We start from the raw sequence: 21,106 nt of genomic DNA on the forward strand, positions 1-21,106 counted from the left end.
AACTCTGCAACAGTGTGGATTCCACAGGGCACTGGGACATCTCAGTGTTGAGCACCTCCACCCTCCATGTCAGTGCTCATTATCTCCTAGACCCAGAAAACACATACTGCATGAATCACAAAGATTGTTTAACATATGGAAAGTAAGGCCAGATCTGTCCATTTAAAGCACAACCCTAAACCAGCCATTCTCCGGCTCAGAGATCTTCCATAGCTCAGTAATCCCCACAACAAGTCAAGCTCCCTATCAGGACCTTATGATTATCCATAATCAGATGCCGATTAACCCACCCAGCCTCATCTCTTCCACATCCCAACGCACCCACTAACCTGGACGACCAGGCTTCACTTTCTCTCATCCCTCTACTGAGAAACCATGCAGGCCTGGTACAAACCACCCCCTCACCAGGCCCAACTCAGACATGACCTCCTTCATGAAACTTGATACCCTGCCCTCTGCACCGTCCACTGCTCCTTCCAGACCCTTATTTGTAACTTATGTGGATGTCCTGTTATGTCTACTGGAAATGGAAGCTCTTTGAAAGAGATTGGAAGCATCTTATCTTTGATATCTCTTACAATGATGCTGTACCAAGGTTTTATAAAGGAGTGTCACTTAGAAATAGCATTCTGAGATACAACGTTTTATTCTAAAGCCAAGATTGAAAGGACCCGAGTGGTCCATACCAGGATTTGTTGGTTGCCTGCGTGCTCCATTGTGTCAGACTCTCAGTGACCCCCATGGACTTGGGCCCGCCAAGCACCTCTGTCTACGGGATTCTTCAGGCAAGAAAACTGGAGCAGGTTGCCATTTCCTTCTCCGGGGATCTTCCCAACCCAGGGATCAAACTCATGTCTCATCAAAGCTTTCAGTGACCAAGTCACCCCGTGCCAAGGAGAGAGGACGCAAAAGACAGTGAGCCGCAAGCAGACAAGGGCCTGTCCTGCTTGTCTGACCTCGTTAGCAAAGTCGCCTGGTAGACGCACTTTGATCGGGACAACAGGTCTGGAGCAGCCCCAGGCTGTCCCTCTTCAGAACCCTTGTTTCTGGAGCTTTAGATTCTTTCATATAATCCTCTCTGGTTTTCGTTTGTTTGTTTTTATATGAAGACCTTGGAAAGTAGTGTATAAACTACTTTTATAGACAATTTCAAAAGCACTAAAGAGCTGCTATTTAAAATGATTGCTTTTGTAAATAGCAGCCTTGGATTTGTTCCATAGATTTCTACCCCAGCTCTTCCTAAAATGAAGGACGTCTTTGTGGGAATGTGGTACCCCACAGGTAGGCAGGGCACCTGTAATGCTGGCAGTGGAGCTCTGGGGGGATGGGCTGTTGGCTCCCCAGGCTTCAGGCTGTCTCTGCCAGGGCCTGGGGTGCAGGAAGGCAGCACTGGGCAGAAAGTCAAGGCGTGTCCGGGAAGCTGAGCTCCACCATGAAGCGGCAAACCAGAGACAGTCCCGGAGCCTATGCTTTGCAAGGAGGATTCACACAATGACTATTCAGTGTCAATTCCATTAGATGGTTAGAAAGCATTACCAACTCAGTGGACATGAACTTGAGCAAACTCTGGGAGACAGTGAAGGACAGGGAAGCCTGGCATGCTGTCGTCCACGGGGTCGCAGAGTTGACATGACTCAGTGACTGAACAAGTACCTTTGGGGAATAAAGAAAAAGTGGTCACTCTGATATTTAAAGGGGGAACCTAAGCAAGTGGACTCAGAACCATCTTGTCTGAGAGTGACCTTTGAGCTGGGATCTGTAGGAAAGGCAAGTGTACGGCAGGGTTGGAGGCTTGCAGATGGAGTGTTCCAACTAGGGGGAACTGGATGGGCTTAGGGCTTGGGTGGGAGGCCACTTGCGGATTTCATAGACATGAGAAAAAATCAGAGTGAGCTGGGGTGATGTGGGCCGGGGCCAGACCACATAGGGCCTCCGGATTTGGGAAATGACTGAAGGATTCTGAGAGCAGTATTTTCACTAGATCCCTTTGGCTACAGTATAAGATTGCAGGGGTGCAGGAGTATAAAAGACAAAGGACTCTCACCAGCTCAAGTTTTGGGCATGTGCCCCCCTGCCCACCTTGGGAGCAAACACTGAAGACAGGCCTTTTGAGAGCCACGAGAGGAAGAACTGCCCTGGGTCCCCAACCCAGCCAGGGGTGCACACAGACACCTCAGTGCTTCGCGTCTGCTCACCTTCTGAGTGACTCACTCACTAACAAGAGGGTGGGGGTAGAATGCAGGCCTGAGGTTTTTCTTTAGCATAATCATTGCTCAATTAATTACCTTCACCATCTGTGCTGGAAATAATCAAGATGACTTGTGTGTGATGACACCCAGTCTTCCTGGGTGCCCTTTCCTGCCCTGCATTACAGCTGGGGCATCGGGGTACAGGAGCCTGGATTCTCACGTGTATGGACACGCTGCTGCCAGGGAAGGGAGGTGGGGCGCGAGTGAGGGTGTGGGCAGACCACTCAGCTGTCCGGGACTGTGTCAACAGTGGGCCTGGGAGGACAGCCAGAGGGCTGCAAGCTACAGTCTGGGCAAAGTCAGAAGGGGACCAGGATGAGACAGGAAGCCCAGAGAAGCGAGGGCAGAAAAGGGCATTTCCAGGCCCCATATGAGCAGGAGGAAGGAGTTTTAGCTACAGAGACAGAAATGGACTGCGTTTCCAAGCAGATTGCCTCAACACTGTCAGAACTTTGGGGTATTAACCTTTTGTGCAAACAAAGCAAGATGCTGGCCAATTAATTCAGTGATTCTCTTCCACAAACATTTGGCGAGAGGCCAGGTGTTCTGCCCTGGGGATACAAATATGAACAAGACAGTCTGAGTCCACAATTTTACAAAGCTTAAGTGTCTCATGGAAAACAGGCAATGACAAGATAGCATCATAAGGGCCAAAATAGGGGCAAAAGAGCAGGGAAGGAGCATAGTGGGAAACTGACCACCTGGGAATCAAGACTTCTGGAAGCTGAAACAAGGTGGAGACCTGTGAGCCCAACACAAACTAGCCACACAAAGGGGCGGGGGGTTCCGGGCTGAGTCACCAGCTTGCAAGACTTAACAGCGACAAACAGGGCACATTCGAAGTTGGACAGTGGGGACACATGAGAAGCCCCTGGGAGCCCAAGGCTGTGTCATGAAGGGCTTGGCAACTACTTTCCTTTTGGGTTCTATCCTGCAGGCCACCCACAGCTAGGCCATAAACTCCACAGTAACCAGTGTCTCCATGGCAACTACATGGTGCCTGTCCGATACCTCAGTAAGTGGTTGTTGATGACTCAAGGGAGGGGTAGAGGGGTATTGGGGAGGATTTTTGGCAGTGGCGGGGGGAGGGGAGGGGGGAGTCATTCCTTTTAATGGTTTCTACAAATTGAAATGTCTGTTAATTATACAAAGTCTTTTGTTTCACATTAGAGATTAAATGACTAAACCTGCAGTTGCTAGTCATGTTCTCAGTCACTCATAGTAAGAGTTTCAAACTATAAACAAAACCAGACCTTTGTCTGTTTTGGGAAGGGGCCTGGGAAAGGAGAAATGAACAGTGAAGTGGATGGGAGATACTGATGACTTTACCATTTTGCCCAGGGCTGGAATTCTCTTCCTTCTGCTGAGAAAAATAAAATCAAAAGCTGTGGGGGGCAATATCTGATGAAGTTTTGGTCTATTATTAAAATTTATTTCTCATAAGGGAGCTCTTCCATCCCAGAGAATTCAAGCAAGCCTTTTCTATTTGAAGATGATGTTATGGACCAAGAATAATTTGTGTGGCTGAACAGAGCCACATGGGTCTCATGTTTCAATACAGCTTGTGAGCAAGGCACTTCATTCCAGACTATCTTCTCAGAGATGCATATAAAGCAAACAACCTTAAAAAAGACTTGTCCTACCTTGGAGCACAGGGAAGGCCTGCTTACTGCTCGTTATAAAGGAGCTGATTCTCCTGAGCTCAGGGTTCCGCTAACACACCTCACTGCTTATATACTCATTCGTCTGGGCCCATATTTGTCACCTGCCTTGGGCTTGGAGGCAAAGGAATGGACACAAATAGGCTGAAGCTTATCCTGAGTCCCTTGGACTGCAAGGAAATCAACCCTGAATATTCATTGGAAGGACTGATGCTGAAGCTCCAATACTTTGGCCACCTGATGCGAAGAACCGACTCATTGGAAAGACCCTGATGCTGGGAATGAATGAAGGCAGGAGAAGGGGACAACAGAGGATGAGATGGCTGGATGATATCATCGACTCAATGGACATGAGTTTGAGCAAACTCTGGGGGACGGTGATGGACTGGGAAGCATGGTGTGCTGCAATCCATGGGGTCGCAGAGTCAGACACAACTGAGCAATGAACAACAACAATCAATCCTGTTCCCTGGGCCACAAGTAATCGAGTCTTCTGCAGCCTCCGTGACACTGGCAGGTTAATGTGCAAGCTCAGAGCTGTGGTAAATCTCAGCCTTTGACATCCCCTTCCTAGAAATGGCTTCCTATCACATTTCAGCATTCTTGGTCACTCATGATGAATTTACCAGAACAACATGGATACTTACACTGCTAATACAGTAACTGTTTTTAAAAGATTATAAAATCTAAAAGTCTATTTTATTTAAAAAAATTCATTTAAATTGAAGCATAGCTGATTTATAATGTTGTATTTATTTTTAATTTTGGCCACACCTATGACATGTGGGACCCTAGCTGCCCCATCAGGGACTGAACCTGAACCCCCTGCTTTGGAAGGCAGTCTTAACCACCGGACTGCCTGGCAAGTTCCTAAGAGTCCCTTTAAACACTTTTCCAACAGATATCTTCTAAAGGGGCAATAGGCCTCACACAAGTGAATGACAGAAATCTAAAAAGAAAACAAAAAATCAAGAAACTGAATACAGTAGAAATTATCTGGGAGAGAAGCCATTTTTATAAAACATAGATGACTGTTTTTAATTCAGTATATTCCATGATTAGCAGAGGATTCTGTCTGAAGTAAACCAGAACACTTAATACAGTACAAGATGTTTTTTGTTTTGTTTTTATAGGGACCACTAAGGCAAGATCTGTATCTCTGTGTGGAACTGATTTTCAAAGGGACAGAAGTGGTCTTTGATCTTTCTGAACCATTTGTCTTCAAACTCTTTCGAAGACCCGATCACCAAGGCAGTCAGGGCCGCGGGGCCAACACACTTGATCTCTGTGTGAACCTCATCTCTGATTTTTTCTGGGACGATATCTTCACCCATAACCTGCAATAGGAGGGGGGAAGAAAGATAAAACTCTTTCCCAATAACAGGTGCAGCAGACACGGAATGGAAGACCGTGCTAGTCATCAAATGCAAAGGATTTCACACAAAAGCAGAACTTCTTCAGCAGCCAGGGGAAAACTCTGACAATTCAACATATTGAGAAGATGTTTATGAAGTAGTGATCCAGGACCACCTGTGTGAATATCCTACTGCTACTCTCGTATTTCCCTGAGTGAACGCGTCAGGGAGGCACAAACGTGGCAGGAGTACCACTCAGGCCACAGGGAGTGCCGAGTCAACGTTCGTATATCACAGAGCATCTTCGGAGGGCAAGAACGCAACCTTGAGGGGTTCTCCTCCTTGAAAACGACAGAAGAGCAGGCTTGGGAGGAACATAACTGCTACTGTGCAGAGGGCACAGACCTCCTTATGAAGTTCTCCAGAGACGTCAAAGGCAGCAAACAGCTGAGCAGCGAGTAGCTGAGTCTGCTCTTTCCTGACCCAGAGAGACTCCAACCCTCCAGGATGGTCACCACAGCAACCCCAGAAACCTGCGCGTGCGGCAGCTCTCTGAAGGCGCAACACTGCCCCCTACTGGTGAGAACCAGGTCCAGATTCTGCGTGAGCTTCTCTTCGACAAGACACCCACAAAGCTGCGTGCTTGCAGGAAGCTTGGATCTGAACCTACTATGTGATGGGACCACTTTTGGTAAGGACAGTGAACATTTCCCAACCCAAACATTTCCCACCAATCATCATGAAAAGTCAGGGAGCCAGTTGGCGGGGATGTGGTAGAGGGAATTGGTCACTTGGATTTGGACTAGATGATCTCCAGGTTTCCTACAAACCCTGAGGTCCTCTGTGTTCGTGAATACTCAAATCATAGTGGATTAGAAACCCACTCAAAGAACAGTTTCCACTGGCTTTAAATCTTCAAAGACTACTTACTGTTTGAGGCAAAGGCTGACAGGATGAGTAGCAACTGTCAGGATTGATTAAAGCATGGTAATTTCATCAATTGGAAGACAATTTCTGTTTTTCTATCCTGACATTTCTAAAAACCAAGTTGTATCTTATAACCACTGCTGTGTCACAGTATAAAAAGCATCTTACTTTTCTTTTAGTGGCACATCAATTAATGATGTGTCTTAACAACTGATGACTGCTTGGACTCAATGAAATGTAGAATTTTAAAATCTGAGATATAACACCAAAAATGTATTTTTTTAATTAAAAAAAATAGAATGGAATGATAACAATATTCAAACAATGCAATATTTCAAAAAGAGAGCTCAGCAGGTGCATAATTCACAGACAGAGAACTATTATCCATCACACATGGTGAAGAACATGAAGATGTTTAAGACATCTCCTAAGGATGCCTTACCAGGCTTCCTGGGTGGCTCAGTGGTAAAGAATCTGCCTGCCAAGCAGGAGACACGGGTTTGATTCCTGGGTTGGGAAGATCCCCTGGAGAAGGAAATGGCAACCCACTCCAGTATTCTTGCCTGGGAAATCCCATAGACCAAAGAGCCTGGCAGGCTACAGTCCATGGGATCGTAAGAGGTGGATAACAACAACAAAGGATGTCTTACAAGGAACTTAAAATCTAGCTGAAAAGATAAGACACTCTTATATTTTCAGGGGCCCAAAGAGCTACCTAATTCAGCAATCACTCTATCAAGCTCAGAGGGAGAAACTGCCACAGACCAGGACGTTCAGTAAAAGGTTCCTGGAGGATGTGTGACCCAGGCTGGGTCTCTGAGGGTGAGAATAGTAAGTAGATGGAGAAAACCCATGACAGGTATGTTAGACATGGGAGATTAGTCCAGTGGAAGCAAAAGGTTTGTGGAAGGAATGACCAGGCCCTAAGTCTGAGATTACTCTCAGGAAGGCCTCAGACACCATATCAAGGCACTAGAACTAGACCCGACCTCTAAGGTAATGGTGACACATTGAATTTTAGTTTTTAAAGCAAGCAGGTAACATGGTCAAAGCCATGTTTTAAGATGAGCCCAGCAGCACAGGTGAGGACAGATCTGCAGGGGGAGAGAGAGGAGCCAAGGCAGGAGGTCACTATGAGAGTCAGATGTGAGGCAATGGAACTAGGGTGTTGGCCGTGGGCCCTGCAGGAGGTGAGACTGGAGAGGAGAGGCCACGGTGAGGGACGGTCAGGTCTGGGTGAAAGGAGAAAGACAGGTAGGATCGATGAAAGAAACTAAGTCTAGAACAAAGACACAGCTCTCTCTAGCTCCCCTCTGCTTCCCCTCAGCGGGTACTTACTGATGGCCAAGTCCACGCTGAGCGCTGACCATAGACTGACTAAAGGTGGTTTTGCCAAGTAGCCTCATTTTACATTTGTACTCGAAGTCACAGCAGATCAATAATCAACTTGGATTAATGACTCCATAAGTCACTGATATGAGATGGGAGACAAGTGTTCCAAAGATGGGACCAGAGACACAGACTGGAGGGTCCATTACCCCAGGGGTGACAACAGGAACTACAAGCATGGTTATGATTTGTGTAGGAGAAAGAGACAGAACAGAGAGCCCGAGTGAAAGCTCAGGGAATGTCACTACTTAAGACACGGGAAACCAGCAGAGTCCCAAACAGCAGAGGAAGAAATAAAGGAGAAAAAGATATGAGTATTTTCAGCAGTTCAGCTGCTCAGAAGCAAGGAAGAGGGAACTAAACGTGAGTGGTCAATGGCGCTGAATGCTATGAAAGATGGGAAGCAAAGAGGAAGGAAAAGCAGCCGTAAACTCGGGAGAGATGGTCTATCTGTATGTCTGAGGGTCCAAGGAAATGAGCCCATGGAAGGGGAAGGCAGAAAAAAGGCTCAAAGAGAACAGACAGGAGTGATGACCCCAGAAGAGGGAAAAGGGGTCCAGCTGACAGCTTAGCCTGCAGGAGGAAGACAGGATAGATAGACCATCAGCAGTTCTTCAAAGAACGATGTTAGAAGGTATATGGATAAAGAGCTATTCTCCTGGGAAAAGTGCTTAAGCTGTCAAGTTTCAATTACATATTAAAAGGAATTAGCATGAATAACATAAACTTATAGATAATCTCCAAATGCCATGTTAAGAAATTTCAAGAGCTTTTTTTTTTTTTTTTTTTTACATTTTTGACCACAAAGCAAGACATACAGGATCTTAAGTTTCCCCAGCAGGGATCAAATCCAGGTCCCCTGCAGTGTGGAAGCCTGGAGTCTTAACCACTGGACCATCACAGAAAGCCTTATCAATTAGCATATTTTTTAAAAAGCTAATACCAGTTAAACAAAATTGACATTTGAGTTTCTAAGCAACTGTCAAAGTAATAACAGGGTGGAGCAGAAAGAAAATGGACTTGAAGCTGGAGGGGTTCCCATTTACTTCTGCCACTTAAAATCTGACCTTAGGCAAGTCACAGCCTTTGTGAGCCTCACCCCAGCTCTGTCCCTCCCACAGGCTGTTTTGAGGACAAATGGGGGGAAAGACAGACAAAAGAGCTGCCCAGATGTCAACATTCATTCATTCAGCACTCACGAAACAATTATGGGGCCTTTCTGATGTTCAAGTAGGCAGGTGCTAACAAGCACCGACAAGTAAATGAACTTGCTGCAGGACAGAGAGGAGGAAGAGGCCACTTTCGGCAGTTAAGTGATCAAAAGGTACGGGAAGAAGGGAGACAGAAGTCCTCTAGAAGATGCAATTTAGCCCTGTGTTTTTTTGTTTTTTTCTTAATGGTCTCGGAGCCAGGAAAAATATCTGTGATGCTTCATTTCACATAAACCCTGAGGGACACACTCACCTCTGCTATCAACAGCAAAGTGTCTTCTTTGAAGCTGAACCTTTTCATTTTATCTTCAATTTCCTGCTGAGTCTTTAAGTTCCTCTCCAAAGCAAATGATGTTTGCTGAGATTGGGCAAGCTGAAGCAAAAGCCTGAAAAACAGCAGGTCCCAGTCTGGAGGCACCCGAGAAGGACAAAGACACGTTCATACACAGCACTGGCACTGGGCTGCAAGTGAGTCCTTTAGGCTAAGGAGAAGGTCCTCACCTCAATCCCCTTTAGGGATTCATCTGAATCCCTAAAGCTCTTTACTCTCAACGAATTGCACATCATTACACTGGAGAACCATCTTTTCTAAAATTCATAGACCAAGCTTCCAAAGGAACCTTCAGAGAGCAAGACCTCGAAAGGGCTTCCTGTAGAAGTCAGGCGACTGAAAGCACAAACGATTTCGAGTTAAGAGAACAAGGCTCCCCATCAGAGGCTCCTCCCCAGAAGTGCCAGTAGGAGTTCCTTTGAAGTCGGTGCTCTGTGACCCTTCGGTCTTCCTGAAGCCACAGCAACCCGATCTCAAGGACTAAGGAGGTTCTCCAGCATGCTTCAATTACTTGAAGCAGGACCAAACCTTCAGTGACCCTCTGATAACCACTTTACAATCAGCTCACCCCTGACCTCCCCATCATGGCCATGCCCTGGTCCCCTCTCTTCTTCTTCCTGCTCTCCTCTCACAGCTCTTTCTCTTCACTGTTTTCTAAAACACTGAGTGTGCAGATTGTTCCAATTTCCCTCCGGCCTCACTGTTACACCCAGAAGCAGAGCTCTCCTGTTCACTCATTTCCTGCCTCCAGAAATGCATATACTACTCCAGGCACTGAGGGATACTGGTGAGCAAAACAGACAGGTTTCTGCCTCAAGGAGCGGAAGGAGAATGATCACAGGTAATAAGTTAGTCTCAGGCAGCGATGAAGGCCATGAAACAAACACTTGAGACAGGATGGACGAAGCGTCTACCTCAGACAGGGCTGTGACGGAAGGATTTTCTGAGCCACCATTCATGCTAAGGTTCAGATGGTGAGGAAGCAGCCACAGGAACATCTGGGAGAAGGGGCTTAGCCAGGGGAAGGGGGCCTGGCCACGAGAACTAGCTTCAAGTGTTTGAAAATCAGGAGGATATCTGTGACCAAAATACAGCCAGGAAGAAAACAAACTAGAATGAAAGAGACGGGCAGGGCCAACTCATGTTAAGTCCTCGCAGAGCATGGAAGGAAGCACGGGATTTGTCAGTGCCAACAGGAAGCTGCTGGAGTTTTACAAAAGAACACGCGACCTGACTGGCCTTCACTCTGACTGTTCACAGCATCTACTGGCCTCGGAGACATTCACACACATGACCCCTTTGGGTCCTTGCTTTCTCATGCTCTTGAAATTACTGGACAATACTGCTTACCCTTGGCTCCCTCCATTTCATGTCCATTTACCCCTCCATCCTCTGCCATCTGCCTGTCACCACCGTGACTGAAACTGCTTTCTCAAGAGGCCACACATGAGCTCTTGTCTTCAAAGCCTTTTCTCACTCCATCTGATCGCTGATCCTTCCTGGAGCTCCTCTAGCTCTACCTCCCACTTCCTCACAGAAGGCTCCAGCTGGACTCGATTGGTTCTGCTCTCCCACTGCTGTCCTGTCTCAGGGGAGGCACCACCATCCACCCTCACCCACAGGGCAGATTCTTCAGGGTTGTCTGATTTTCTTCTTTGGTAGCTTTCTGTGGAACTTGAGTGAAAAATCTCTTGTAAAATATCGTTTCCTCCTTTGTCAACGTTTTATATATTTAATTCCACCCCCCTCAATTTTAACATCTGCCAACCGTAATATCTTGACTGATGATATGAGCTGTATTCCTGAGCAAGCACAGTTGTTTTTAAATTTTACATACTAAAAGGGCACATTCAAAGGATCCCGTCAAGACCGTGGGAAGAATCTCAAAAACATATATCAGGTGTCTAGCCTAGAATTTTCACAAGCTTAAAATCAGAAAAAATAAAACCTTTATTTCGACCTTAGCACCATGTGTGTTCCATCCACTCTGAGCTTACCTGGTTCGTATAAAAGAGGCACAGGCTTTCATCTGAGTTTCTAGCAACACTGCGGCTCTCTCTTCTGTCATACAGTTTTGAATATTTTTAAGAGCTTTCTCATTCTTTTGCTTGTTACCACTGCTTACTTCCACAGAGCCCTCAGGCAAAGTTTCAGGGAAACACAAAAGATAGTCTTTTCCTGAGTGGGGAAAGGAGGATTTGATAGCCGTGTCACTTGAGGTGAAACTGTTCTCTTTCTGAGATGACGCAAGCGATGCTGACAGGGCTGGCCCCAGGTTCAGGTAAGCCTCTCCCAATTTGCCCCAGTTCCAAGGATTAAAGGGATGCAAAGAAATCAGTTTCTGTAGGCAGAAAATGGTTTTCTCCAAGTTCTGCAAACTGGAACAAATAGTAAACTGGAGGTAGAGTACAGTGGTTAAATGGTCTGTGTTAGTTGCTTTATTTTCCTAAAGAGAAAAAACAAAGGTTAAAATGTTTAAACTACAGGATGTTTCCCACATAAAAATGAAGATGCCTAAACATCTAAGTTGTGCATGTCCTAAATCACAAGTATCTTTCATTAGCCACACAAGTAGAGCAAACTAAATGTTTCTCAATAGATCTCATTTTGAAACCATAAACCTAGAGAAATATGTGTGTGTGTTCAGTCGCCTCCGACTCTCTGTGACCCCCGATCCCGTCAGGCTCCTCAATATACACTAGCCAACAAAATATTACCAGTCATTCCCAAACACCCTAATGTCACAGCAGTAACATAATCCAGATGATAGTGGCTTGGCAAAGCTCAGTACCAAGAACCTCTGTGTCAGTTTATTTTCAATTGTGCATTATAATCTTAACTGTCTTCAGCCAGACATCTGAAAGAACCAAGCCAACTTTTTTATACTCTGGGTTAATGGTTCCATTTTAATATTCCAGGCTTTCTAAAAATCCAAATGGCAATTTCCTTGAGGATTCAAATGGACTCTATTTCCAAATTCTACTTGGCTTAGACATCTTAAACAGGATGGCCCTGAAGCTCTCAGTGTTTCTTGATGCATCGTAATTGAATCCAAATGCCTTCTCTGGTAACCATTACCAAGACCAGTTATTCTTGGCCAGAGGGGGTTGCTTGGTTTCCTTCTGATCAGAAAATCCTTTTCAAGTCTACTTAACCAGAGGCACTGCCTCTTGCCTAACTTGCCATATGGCAAAAGCCCTGTGGGTGAGGGCTTCTTTTTCTACGTCAAAGTCTGCAGAGATTCAGTTGATTTTAAGTCTAAGGAAAATCTGGCCTACTAGTATCTGGATCAAGCTCCTGCACAGAACTGAGGGAGAAATAAGAATAAAACTACCCAGCATGCAGCCGGAAGATACTGGCATGTCAGTGAGTGAAACCTTGGGGAGGACTCTAAATATCCATATGTTGATTGAAAAGAAAGGAAATCAAGCCCCATGTAACCTATTAGGTCATACTGTATCTTCCTATTACTATCTCAGTATTCTTTCTTTCCCCACAGACTATTAAGTTCCAAAAGAGTTTTTGTTCAATGCTGAATTCCCAGTACAGAGCACAGCACCTCAGACATAGCAGATGTCTAATAACTGTTGAGAAATACATCTTCATGTTTCTTATTTATAGTAAGAAAAGCAACATGCATAGACTGTCTACAGGAAATGCATCCTTCCTCTACAATCAGTCCATAGTGCTCTATACTGTTTAAAAACATTTCCAGGGACTTCTCTGGTGCTCTAGTGGATAAGACTTCACCTTCCAATGCAGGAGGTAGAGGTTCAATCCCTGTTCAGGGAGCTAAGATCATACATCCCTTGTGGCCAAAAAAACCAAAACAGAAAACAGAAGTAATACTGTAACAAATTCAATAAAGACTTTTAAATAAATAAATACAAATAAAAACATGTTCACATTGAGAAAGCAAGTGTGTGTTGGGGTCTGTAGTCTACAAACCATGATTCTGATGCACCGATTCTGGGTGGCCTAACTAGTGAAAAGAAGGAAATGGCAACCCACTCCAGTCTTTTTGCCTGGAAAATCCCATGAACAGAGGAGCCTGATGGGCTACAGTCCACAGGGTCACAAAGAGTAGGCATGACTGAGCACAACTAATAAAGAAGTCTTTGGAAATTAAATTCCATTTAAATGAGTTGTGTGCTTTTTCCCAGAATATTCTAAGTCCTGTAACGCAATGACAGTGATGATTGCTAACATTTACAGAATGCTCACCATATGCCAGACACTACTCTACCTGCTTTACTCATGTAATCCCCATAACAATCCTTTAAAACAGACTATCGCTATTCCCATTTTAGAGACGAGGCAACCAAGTCACAACAGAGAAGTTAGGTAAGCTGCCTGCCGTCACACAGCTAGTAAGCAGCAGAGCTACAGCAGATCCTGCTAGAAGTCACAGAATAAAGGAACTTCAGAAGAGCTGATGTGTGTTAGTGGGCTTAGGAGTCTCCCATTAGTTACTAGGTGAGTGATGTAAACACAGGGTATGGACAGGGTTCTCTCTCCTTGGCATCGAACCCAGAACCGGGCACGTGGTAGGACTGAAATGTTTGTGAAGTGACAAATGGGGGAAAAAAGTCATTAACTGTCAAAAAGCAGTTTCCTTACCACAGTTTATCACATGAGCCTACCAGCGACTATAAGATATTTAAATTAAGAAATAAGTTCTGTTACAAATTTTATTCAAAAATCATTAAGAAGAAAGACGAATAAACTTCAGTACAAGTTGTGAGCATAAAATGTTCATGTCATGCTGGGAGCGCTAGGACTTGCTGTCTGTTTTGTTCAATGCTGACCTATTCCCTACAGAGTATGAGGGGACAGTAACCGCTGGAACAAACCCCAGAAACAAGACAGAACAAATAAAAAAAAGAAGGTCTATAAGAAGGGAGAAACTTTTAAAATGAAAACAAAACACAGGGTATCAGGAAATGAGAAAACTAGGCAAATAGGCAGGGTTCACTGAGATCATGTGAAGAGATCTCACCCCAAAGCAAGGGGTGAGACCCACTAGCCTATGGTGCCATTTCCTCCCTAATCCTCCTGCCTGTCAGGGTGCCCAGGAGCCCAAGGAGCAGTCCTCCAAGGCCTGACAGAGGAGCTGAAGGGCTTCTGACTGGTCCCTCCTTCTGCCTGGATCTCACACTCCGGATGGCATCTGCTGACTGGCAACACATTTTTCTGAGCCACAGAAACAGAGTCACTAAGCTAGAAGGAACCAGAGACAGTCCAGCCTTGACATTACTCTAGCTGTCTTCAGGGGTACTCAGGGGAAGACAAAGCACAACAGTGACATCAGGAGATGCGAGAGAGAGATAGGTAATGGTAGAGCCGAGCCGTAATGAAGGACAGGTGACGGATACCTAGAAAAATCAACCGAAAGAACCCAAGTTGCTGCTAATTTGCATACCAGGGAGGCTGAACACTGTTAAAACCCACCAAGTTCACTGTGTTCATGCCATGTGCTTCCTTAACAGGGTAATCTTATCTTCCGATTAACCCATAATTAGTAGAGGGGAGAAAAGGAAAGAACAAAGCACAGCTGTTTTCCATGTTCTGAAGAACATTACTGCCAAGGTTTCCTCTCATGGCAAGAGGCTGAGGTCCTATGCAATGAAGCCCAGGCAAGTAAATTTAAGGATTTCTCTTAGTTAATGAGATAGAGGAGGACAATTCAATTGCATGCATACTTTAGGCTGACCTCTGGCCAAGAAGATTCGAAGGATTCAAGATCAGTGCCTTGGTGCTTCATTACGTCCCTCTAAGGAAGAAAACTGGTCATCTATAAACTAGGATTGGTGGACTCAAACTCACTCCCATATAAAATTTACACAAAAAACCATGGGATTTTCCAGGCAAGAGTACTGGAGTGGGGTGCCATTGCCTTCTCCACACAAAAAACCTACAGGTGCTTTAATCTGAAAACAAAAACAAGCAGAATCTAGCAGTGCTCTTTTTTATTGCTTAAAAAAATTCTGCAGACTCCATCAAGAATAAAAAGGATTAAGCCTGGCTTAGTATGATATTTATTCAATTTTTGGCAGCCTTTTTTTCCTGTTTATAAAAGTAATATATATTCATTGTAGAAACTTCGGAAAATAAAAATCTAAACAACAACGAAACACCTAAAGAAGAAAAAAGATCACTGGTAATTTACTGAGTATTTATTTACTCCTAATAAGAGTAAAACCTTTGCAAGTGAGGTTTTCAGGCAATGAAAAATTTTGAGCATAACATAGGAAAAAATATTACAAGGAAATGATTATGTCTGGAGCTCCAAACTGTTCATCATAATAAAGTTCTTCTACCACTGGCAATTTCCTTCTGCTTATCCAAACCCACAGATTTTGCTGCCAGCAAGAAGTTGTTTTTTGTTTTGTCTTTTTTTTTTTTTAAATAAACTATTCAGTCATCCTAGGAAAGCAAATGGAAACGGGCACAGAAACCACTCACCAAGTTTGTGGCAATCTCCAGGGCTTCCTTGTGCCTTCCCAGGTGAACAAGGCATCGAGCCTGGCCTTCCTGGACATCCCTTTTCATGGCAAAATTTGTAGATGGCAGTTTTTCTGAGATACTGGAATACTCCTGCAGTGCTTTCTGGCAAATAATTGTTAAATAAAGGCAAATGAAGGGAGGGGATGAAGAGAAAGGCAGAAAACACAATATGAAAAAAGAATTCAGTCATGGGGGTGATATGTTTCCTAGGCAGTAGGTAATGTTATAACTGACCCTGCAATGAACTAAAGGAAGACTTGAGCATTTCAGTCGGTACTAGTTTTCTAAGAGGTAGAGAAGAAATGTCTGGAGAATATAATTAAAACATTCTGGAGCCCAAAAGACCAGGATGTGACTCCCGGTTTTGCCACTAACTTGCTGTAGAATCTTTTCACATGAGCAAAACAACAACAGGATCCTTGTGAAGATGACATGAAGTCAATATAAAAAGCAAGCTGATAGCTAGTTGTTAGTTCTTTCCCCCATTTCTTTTTTAAAACACATTTTGGGGTGCCTTGCTCCTGTGGCCCCATGAGGTATCCAAGCTAGAGGCTTCTGCATACTGAGGAGATAAGTAATCTACAAGGATCCAAACAAGCTCGCTATACTGGAGTGACAGGAAACAAAGCATACAGAGCCGTGTGGAGAAGGCCAGAAGCTTAGGATTCTAAGAGTACAAACACATCTCACAAAAGATTAAATTCATCTTCAAGAGCAACACTTATTATAGTACACTGTTATTTAAATATGCTGCAGTGGACAGAACAAGAGAACATTTCAAGCAGCACAATCTTCTATATGTTAAATTCTACCTGATACTCTTGCCGTCTGTAGGCCAGGTCCCCTTTGAATTTCTGGACAGTCAGAGCTTCAACATCATCGCTGCTCCCTGTTTCTTCATAAAACCACTAGAAATTGTGAAAACAGCATATTATAGAGAAGGAGGTTATGCTTTTCCACCCTATGTGCAGGAGTGCTAAGTCACTTCAGTCGTGTCCAACTTTGTGCAGCCCCATGGACTACAGTCCTCCAGGCTCCTCTGTCCATGGGATTCTCCAGGCAAGAATATGGGAGTGGGTTGCCATGCCCTCCTCCAAGGGATCGTCCCGACCTAAGGATTGAACCCACATCTCGTGTCTCCTGTATTGGGAGTTGGGTTCTTTACCATTAACGCCACCTGGGAAGTCCTTTCCACCCCAGACTCGGGAGCAATTTCCCATATATAACTGATTAAACCTCATAAAGACATACTTCTCCAGGATACGACTCAGGAAAACATCTGACAAAGAAGAACAACAAGTTTTTTGTTGTTTTTTGCTGTGCTGGGTCTTCATTGCAGCAGGCAGGCTCAGCAGTTGCAGCCGGCAGACCCTGCAGCATGTGGGATCTTAGTTTCCAGACCGGGGCTCGAACTCGCATCCTTTGCATTGCAAGGCAGATTCTTAACCACTGGACCACCAGAGAAGTCCCAAGAATGACAATTTTAATGGTGACTCAGTTTTTATGAAAATTATCACCAGTAATAAATATACCAATAATATGATACCTCAACTAAACAAGTGTGAAAGTATTTAGTTTCCATAGCATTTCCAATTTGGGGTTTAGGGCCTGGGAACCTACATTTAACTAGCACAGTTTACAGTGGTTCTTTAGACTGAGATACGTTTTCCCGCAGAGAATTTCTTAGGGTGGATGGAACAACTCTTTACAGAGATAACATAGGAAAGAACTGCTATTACAGTGCTATTAGGAAAGTGTAAAAGCAAAAAGTAGAATCTAAGCAAAGACAAGAAAAGAAATTAAGGCTGAAAGGAGGCTTCCATGCAATCAAATGCCAACGTACTGTAGGAGAAAAGTTTCAGGAAAAGTCCATCTGGAATATTTTATTCACTTTTCTACTGCTTTAAACCCTATGGATAGAAAGAAAAGTGAAACAGATTTTTTTTTTTTACTATTGCATTAAGAATGTTAAGATGAGAAAACAGGGATGATGAAAAGCATACCGTGTGCCAGTTTTCCAGCTCCAAAGAAGTATCTCATCCTCTCTTACTCACAGTAAAACACAATGTAGTCGAATGAAGTCTGTCCCCAGTTAAATGTTATTATTAATTCAAGAGTAACTGCATTTGTGATGGTTCCACCATGGTGTCAAACTTTCTTGGTTCTATTTCTAAGAGAGATGCCCGGGTATCACGGCCACCTTGTTATCTTAGTAATATAGTTCCCTCCTTAGCCTGATCCCCCACAGTGGAGAAAGCTAGCAACCACTGCTTTTCTGTCCTCCCTGAAGCAGTGTGTAACCTAACAACAGTCTATATACTGAACTCATAATTTTGTTTTGCACTTTACTATTCCCCCGTTCCCAACTTCTTGAACAACAGCTGCATTACTGCAAACCTCCATCCAATAGTCGAAATTCTACTGGGAAGTGATCAGGCAAAATTGGCTTTCAAATGCAAGAACTCAGAAGAGAAAGGCTTCAAATACTCCATTCTGATAAGAAAAGGAGGGAAAAGCTGTGAACAAGGGTGAAAACTAAGACGTGAAGTGCTGGTAAGACAAATACCTGGTTCCACACCAAGCAGTAAGGGAAAACAAATCTATCTCAAACTCCTAGTTTTACACTTGGGAAAATCAACAGGCCTTGAATGAAGCCTGAATTCATTTCTTGAATGAGGCCTGAATGGTAACTCTCTGAATTTATGAGAGCTACCATTTGCCAAATAAATTCTAAAGACAAGTGATTTGGGGGATTTTACTTTATAAGTAAAAGCACATCACACCTGGCAAAGTATTATCTCATTCAACTCTCACAATAACCCTGTGAGCCAACAAACATTTTTTCCTCAAATGATGAATAAGGAACTGACACTCTGAAAGTCAATTTCTTTGAAAGTCAATTTACTGACTCTTAAAGTCAATGCTGGAATCCAAGTGTCCTATCTCACAACTGTGGCTTTTTAATGTGGTACCACAGGACTTCAAAAGTCCATTTCCCAGTTGTAGTCTACAGGATCAAGTAGGTCACTCTGAAAGACTGCACGTGGCAAGGAGAAAATGTAAATGAAATAAAACAAAAATACAATCCAATCCAGTTATTTCAGAGTGCCTGACATCTGTATGTACAGGGGTTTTAAGGAAAAATGAGACAATATATGCCCAGTGCCTGGAATACTATTTGATAAAAAGGAACTATTATTGGTGAGATGAGATTTACAGACTAGAAAAAATCCAAGGTAATACTCTACTTACGCAAAGTATTCAGAGTTCCTACTATGAACAAAAACTGGTAGGCAGTGTGAAGGACATAAGGTGAGGCATGCACCATCCTGTCATCATTCAGCATTCTGGGTCTAAGAGCTTTACGAGATACTGACAACTTCGTTAATAGGTAAAAGACGGGAAAGGAGTCAAAGACAAAAATAATGTGGTTCGAAGGGGGAGTCAGAAAAGACTTTATGGAGGAGGCGGCATTTAAGGTGGACCTTGAGAAATGGATATAATTGAACGATTTTGACCACCTGAGCGGGGTTAACGTGGGCTAGGGGAACTCAGTGAACAAGAACAGAACGGGTTCGGAGAGCAGACAACACTAAGGTCTGAAAAGTGGGCGGTGGCTGAATTTCTGCGGGCCCTGACTAACGGCTGCAGAAGCAGTGAAAGTCCATGGTAGCTAATACAGATTACTGAGTTAGGGGCGTGAGGCCAGCGAGGCGCGGTGAGACCGGCCGAACGCCAGGTGTGACGTGATGGCCGACTGCGCGGGGATTCCTTCGGGGGCAGAGGATGTCGGACTCAGCAGGTGCGGCTCGTAGGTTGAGGGATGGCAGGGAGGCCCAAGTGAGCGTAGAGCGGCCAGAGGGTCTGGGTTCGGGGGACAGGCTACGCGGGCGTAGGACGTCTGAAGCGCTGTCGGGCCGGGACTACCAGGCCCGGAGGCTGCGGTGAGGCCGACAGGCCCCGCTCTCTCACCTGAGGCTCGCAGCGTTTGGCGCGGTACGACTCGGGTGGTCCAGGCCGCCGCTCCCGCCTCTCCTCGAACACCGAGTCCTCAAACTCGCCGCCGAGCAGCCAGCATCCCGTTTCCATCGCGCGCCCCACACCGGCGCATCGAGGAGGCGGTGCCTAGAGCGGAAGGGGCCGGCAAGATCCGGCGCGCGGCATGCTGGGACTTGTAGTCTTAGGGCAGAGGCCAGACCGGGACTTGCCCCATGATAAGTTTCAAGTTGTTTATCTAATTCACAAGGCGAGGACAGAACTTGACTTCTCCGTTTCTGGAGATGGACAGAGCGATCCTTACGTGCACTCATCAAAAAGCACTGGCCTCAGGGTAGCTGTTCAAAACCAGTTTTTCACTGTTGACAGTATTCTTGGCACTGTGCTAAGACTTTTTTTTTTTCATTTTACTGTAACTTTTCTAACAACTTTTGAAAGACAATGATTCTCATTTTTCAAATGAAAAATTGGGGCCTTAGAAAGGTTAAGCAATTTGCTCAGGATCAACTATTATGTGGCTGCTGCTGCTGCTAAGTCACTTCAGTCGTGTCTGACTCTGTGCGACCCTATAGACGGCCTCCCACCTGGCTCCCCCATCCCTGGGATTCTCCAGGCAAGAACACTGGAGTGGGTTGCCGTTTCCTTCTCCAATGCATGAAAGTGAAAGTGAAGTCGCTCAGTCGTGTCTGACTTTTAGCGACCCCATGGACTGCAGCCTACCAGGCTCCTCCGCCCATGGCATTTTCCAGGCAAGAGTACTGGGGTGGGGTGCCATTGCCTTCTCCAATTATGTGGCTAAGAGCTGGGAAATAAAGAATTGAGTCAATAATCTCTGTGTGTCTTCATGGAAAAGCCACACCAATTATAAAGATTGGGGTATGGTAATTCAGAAAAGCTATGACAAACCTAGACAGTGTATTAAAAAGCAGAGACATTGCCAAGAAAGGTCTGTATAGTCAAAGCTATGATGTGTCCAGTAGTCGTGTATGAATGTGAGAGTTGGACCATAAAGAAGGCTGAGCGTCAAAGAACTGATGCTTTTGAATTGGAGAAGACTCTTGAGAGTCCCTTGGACTGCAAGGAGATCAAACCAGTCAATCCTAAAAATCAATCCTAAATATTCACTGAAAGGACTGATGCTGAAGCTGAAACTCCAATACTTTGGTCACCTGATGTGAAGAGCTGACTCATTAGAAAAGACCCTGATGCTGGGTAAAATTGAATGGAGGAGAAGGGGATGACAGAGGATGAGATGGTTAGATGGCATCATCTACTCAAATGGACATGAGTTTGAGCAAGCTTCGGGAGATAGTGACGGACAGAGACGCCTGTGTGTTGCAGTCCATGGGGATCGCAAAGAGTCAGACATGACTGAGCGACTGAACAGTAACACAGTTAATTGAAGGGCTTGTAAAACAGGGGACATGGAGATTTATTCTGGGGACTCAATCAGGGAGCATTAATTCTTCCCAGAAAAACA

The 21,106-nt window shown here is 44.7% G+C and overlaps 1 protein-coding gene across 4 annotated transcripts; it reads right to left on the bottom strand.

The window, feature by feature from the left end:
• Positions 1-4,644: 4,644 nt before the first annotated feature.
• LOC102396002 (uncharacterized protein C8orf76) lies at positions 4,645-19,840 on the bottom strand. 4 transcript variants are annotated; one of them, XM_044928796.2, is made up of 7 exons: positions 19,603-19,796; positions 16,443-16,538; positions 15,589-15,732; positions 14,837-14,896; positions 11,121-11,569; positions 9,046-9,178; positions 4,645-5,247 (listed from the first exon to the last, which is right to left on the bottom strand). In XM_044928796.2, exons 1-7 carry the CDS (start codon positions 19,717-19,719, stop codon positions 5,050-5,052), a joined length of 1,197 nt encoding a protein of 398 aa, XP_044784731.2. In that variant the 5' UTR covers positions 19,720-19,796; the 3' UTR covers positions 4,645-5,049. The 4 variants fall into 4 exon arrangements, 3 of the variants coding, with proteins under 3 accessions (XP_044784731.2, XP_044784733.2, XP_006045663.3); XR_006545026.2 differs by having other exon boundaries at positions 5,021-5,247; positions 9,046-9,200; positions 19,603-19,832; XM_044928798.2 differs by lacking the exon at positions 9,046-9,178 and having other exon boundaries at positions 19,603-19,840.
• Positions 19,841-21,106: the final 1,266 nt, after the last annotated feature.

The sequence above is a fragment of the Bubalus bubalis genome, chromosome 15, assembly GCF_019923935.1.
Source record: "Bubalus bubalis isolate 160015118507 breed Murrah chromosome 15, NDDB_SH_1, whole genome shotgun sequence".
Classification (NCBI taxonomy): Eukaryota; Metazoa; Chordata; class Mammalia; order Artiodactyla; family Bovidae; genus Bubalus; species Bubalus bubalis.

What these genes read in the sequence shown, in the direction of transcription:
- LOC102396002 (XM_044928796.2), bottom strand. Translation starts at nt 19,719, where the DNA reads ATGGAAACGGGATGCTGGCTGCTCGGCGGCGAGTTTGAGGACTCGGTG. An exon ending in GCCTCTTTTATACGAACCAG is followed by an intron (nt 9,179 to 11,120) that starts GTAAGCTCAGAG and finishes GCTGTTTTTCAG; the next exon opens with GCTTTTGCTTCAGCTTGCCC. An exon ending in CTTTGCTGTTGATAGCAGAG is followed by an intron (nt 5,248 to 9,045) that starts GTGAGTGTGTCC and finishes CTCCTATTGCAG; the next exon opens with GTTATGGGTGAAGATATCGT.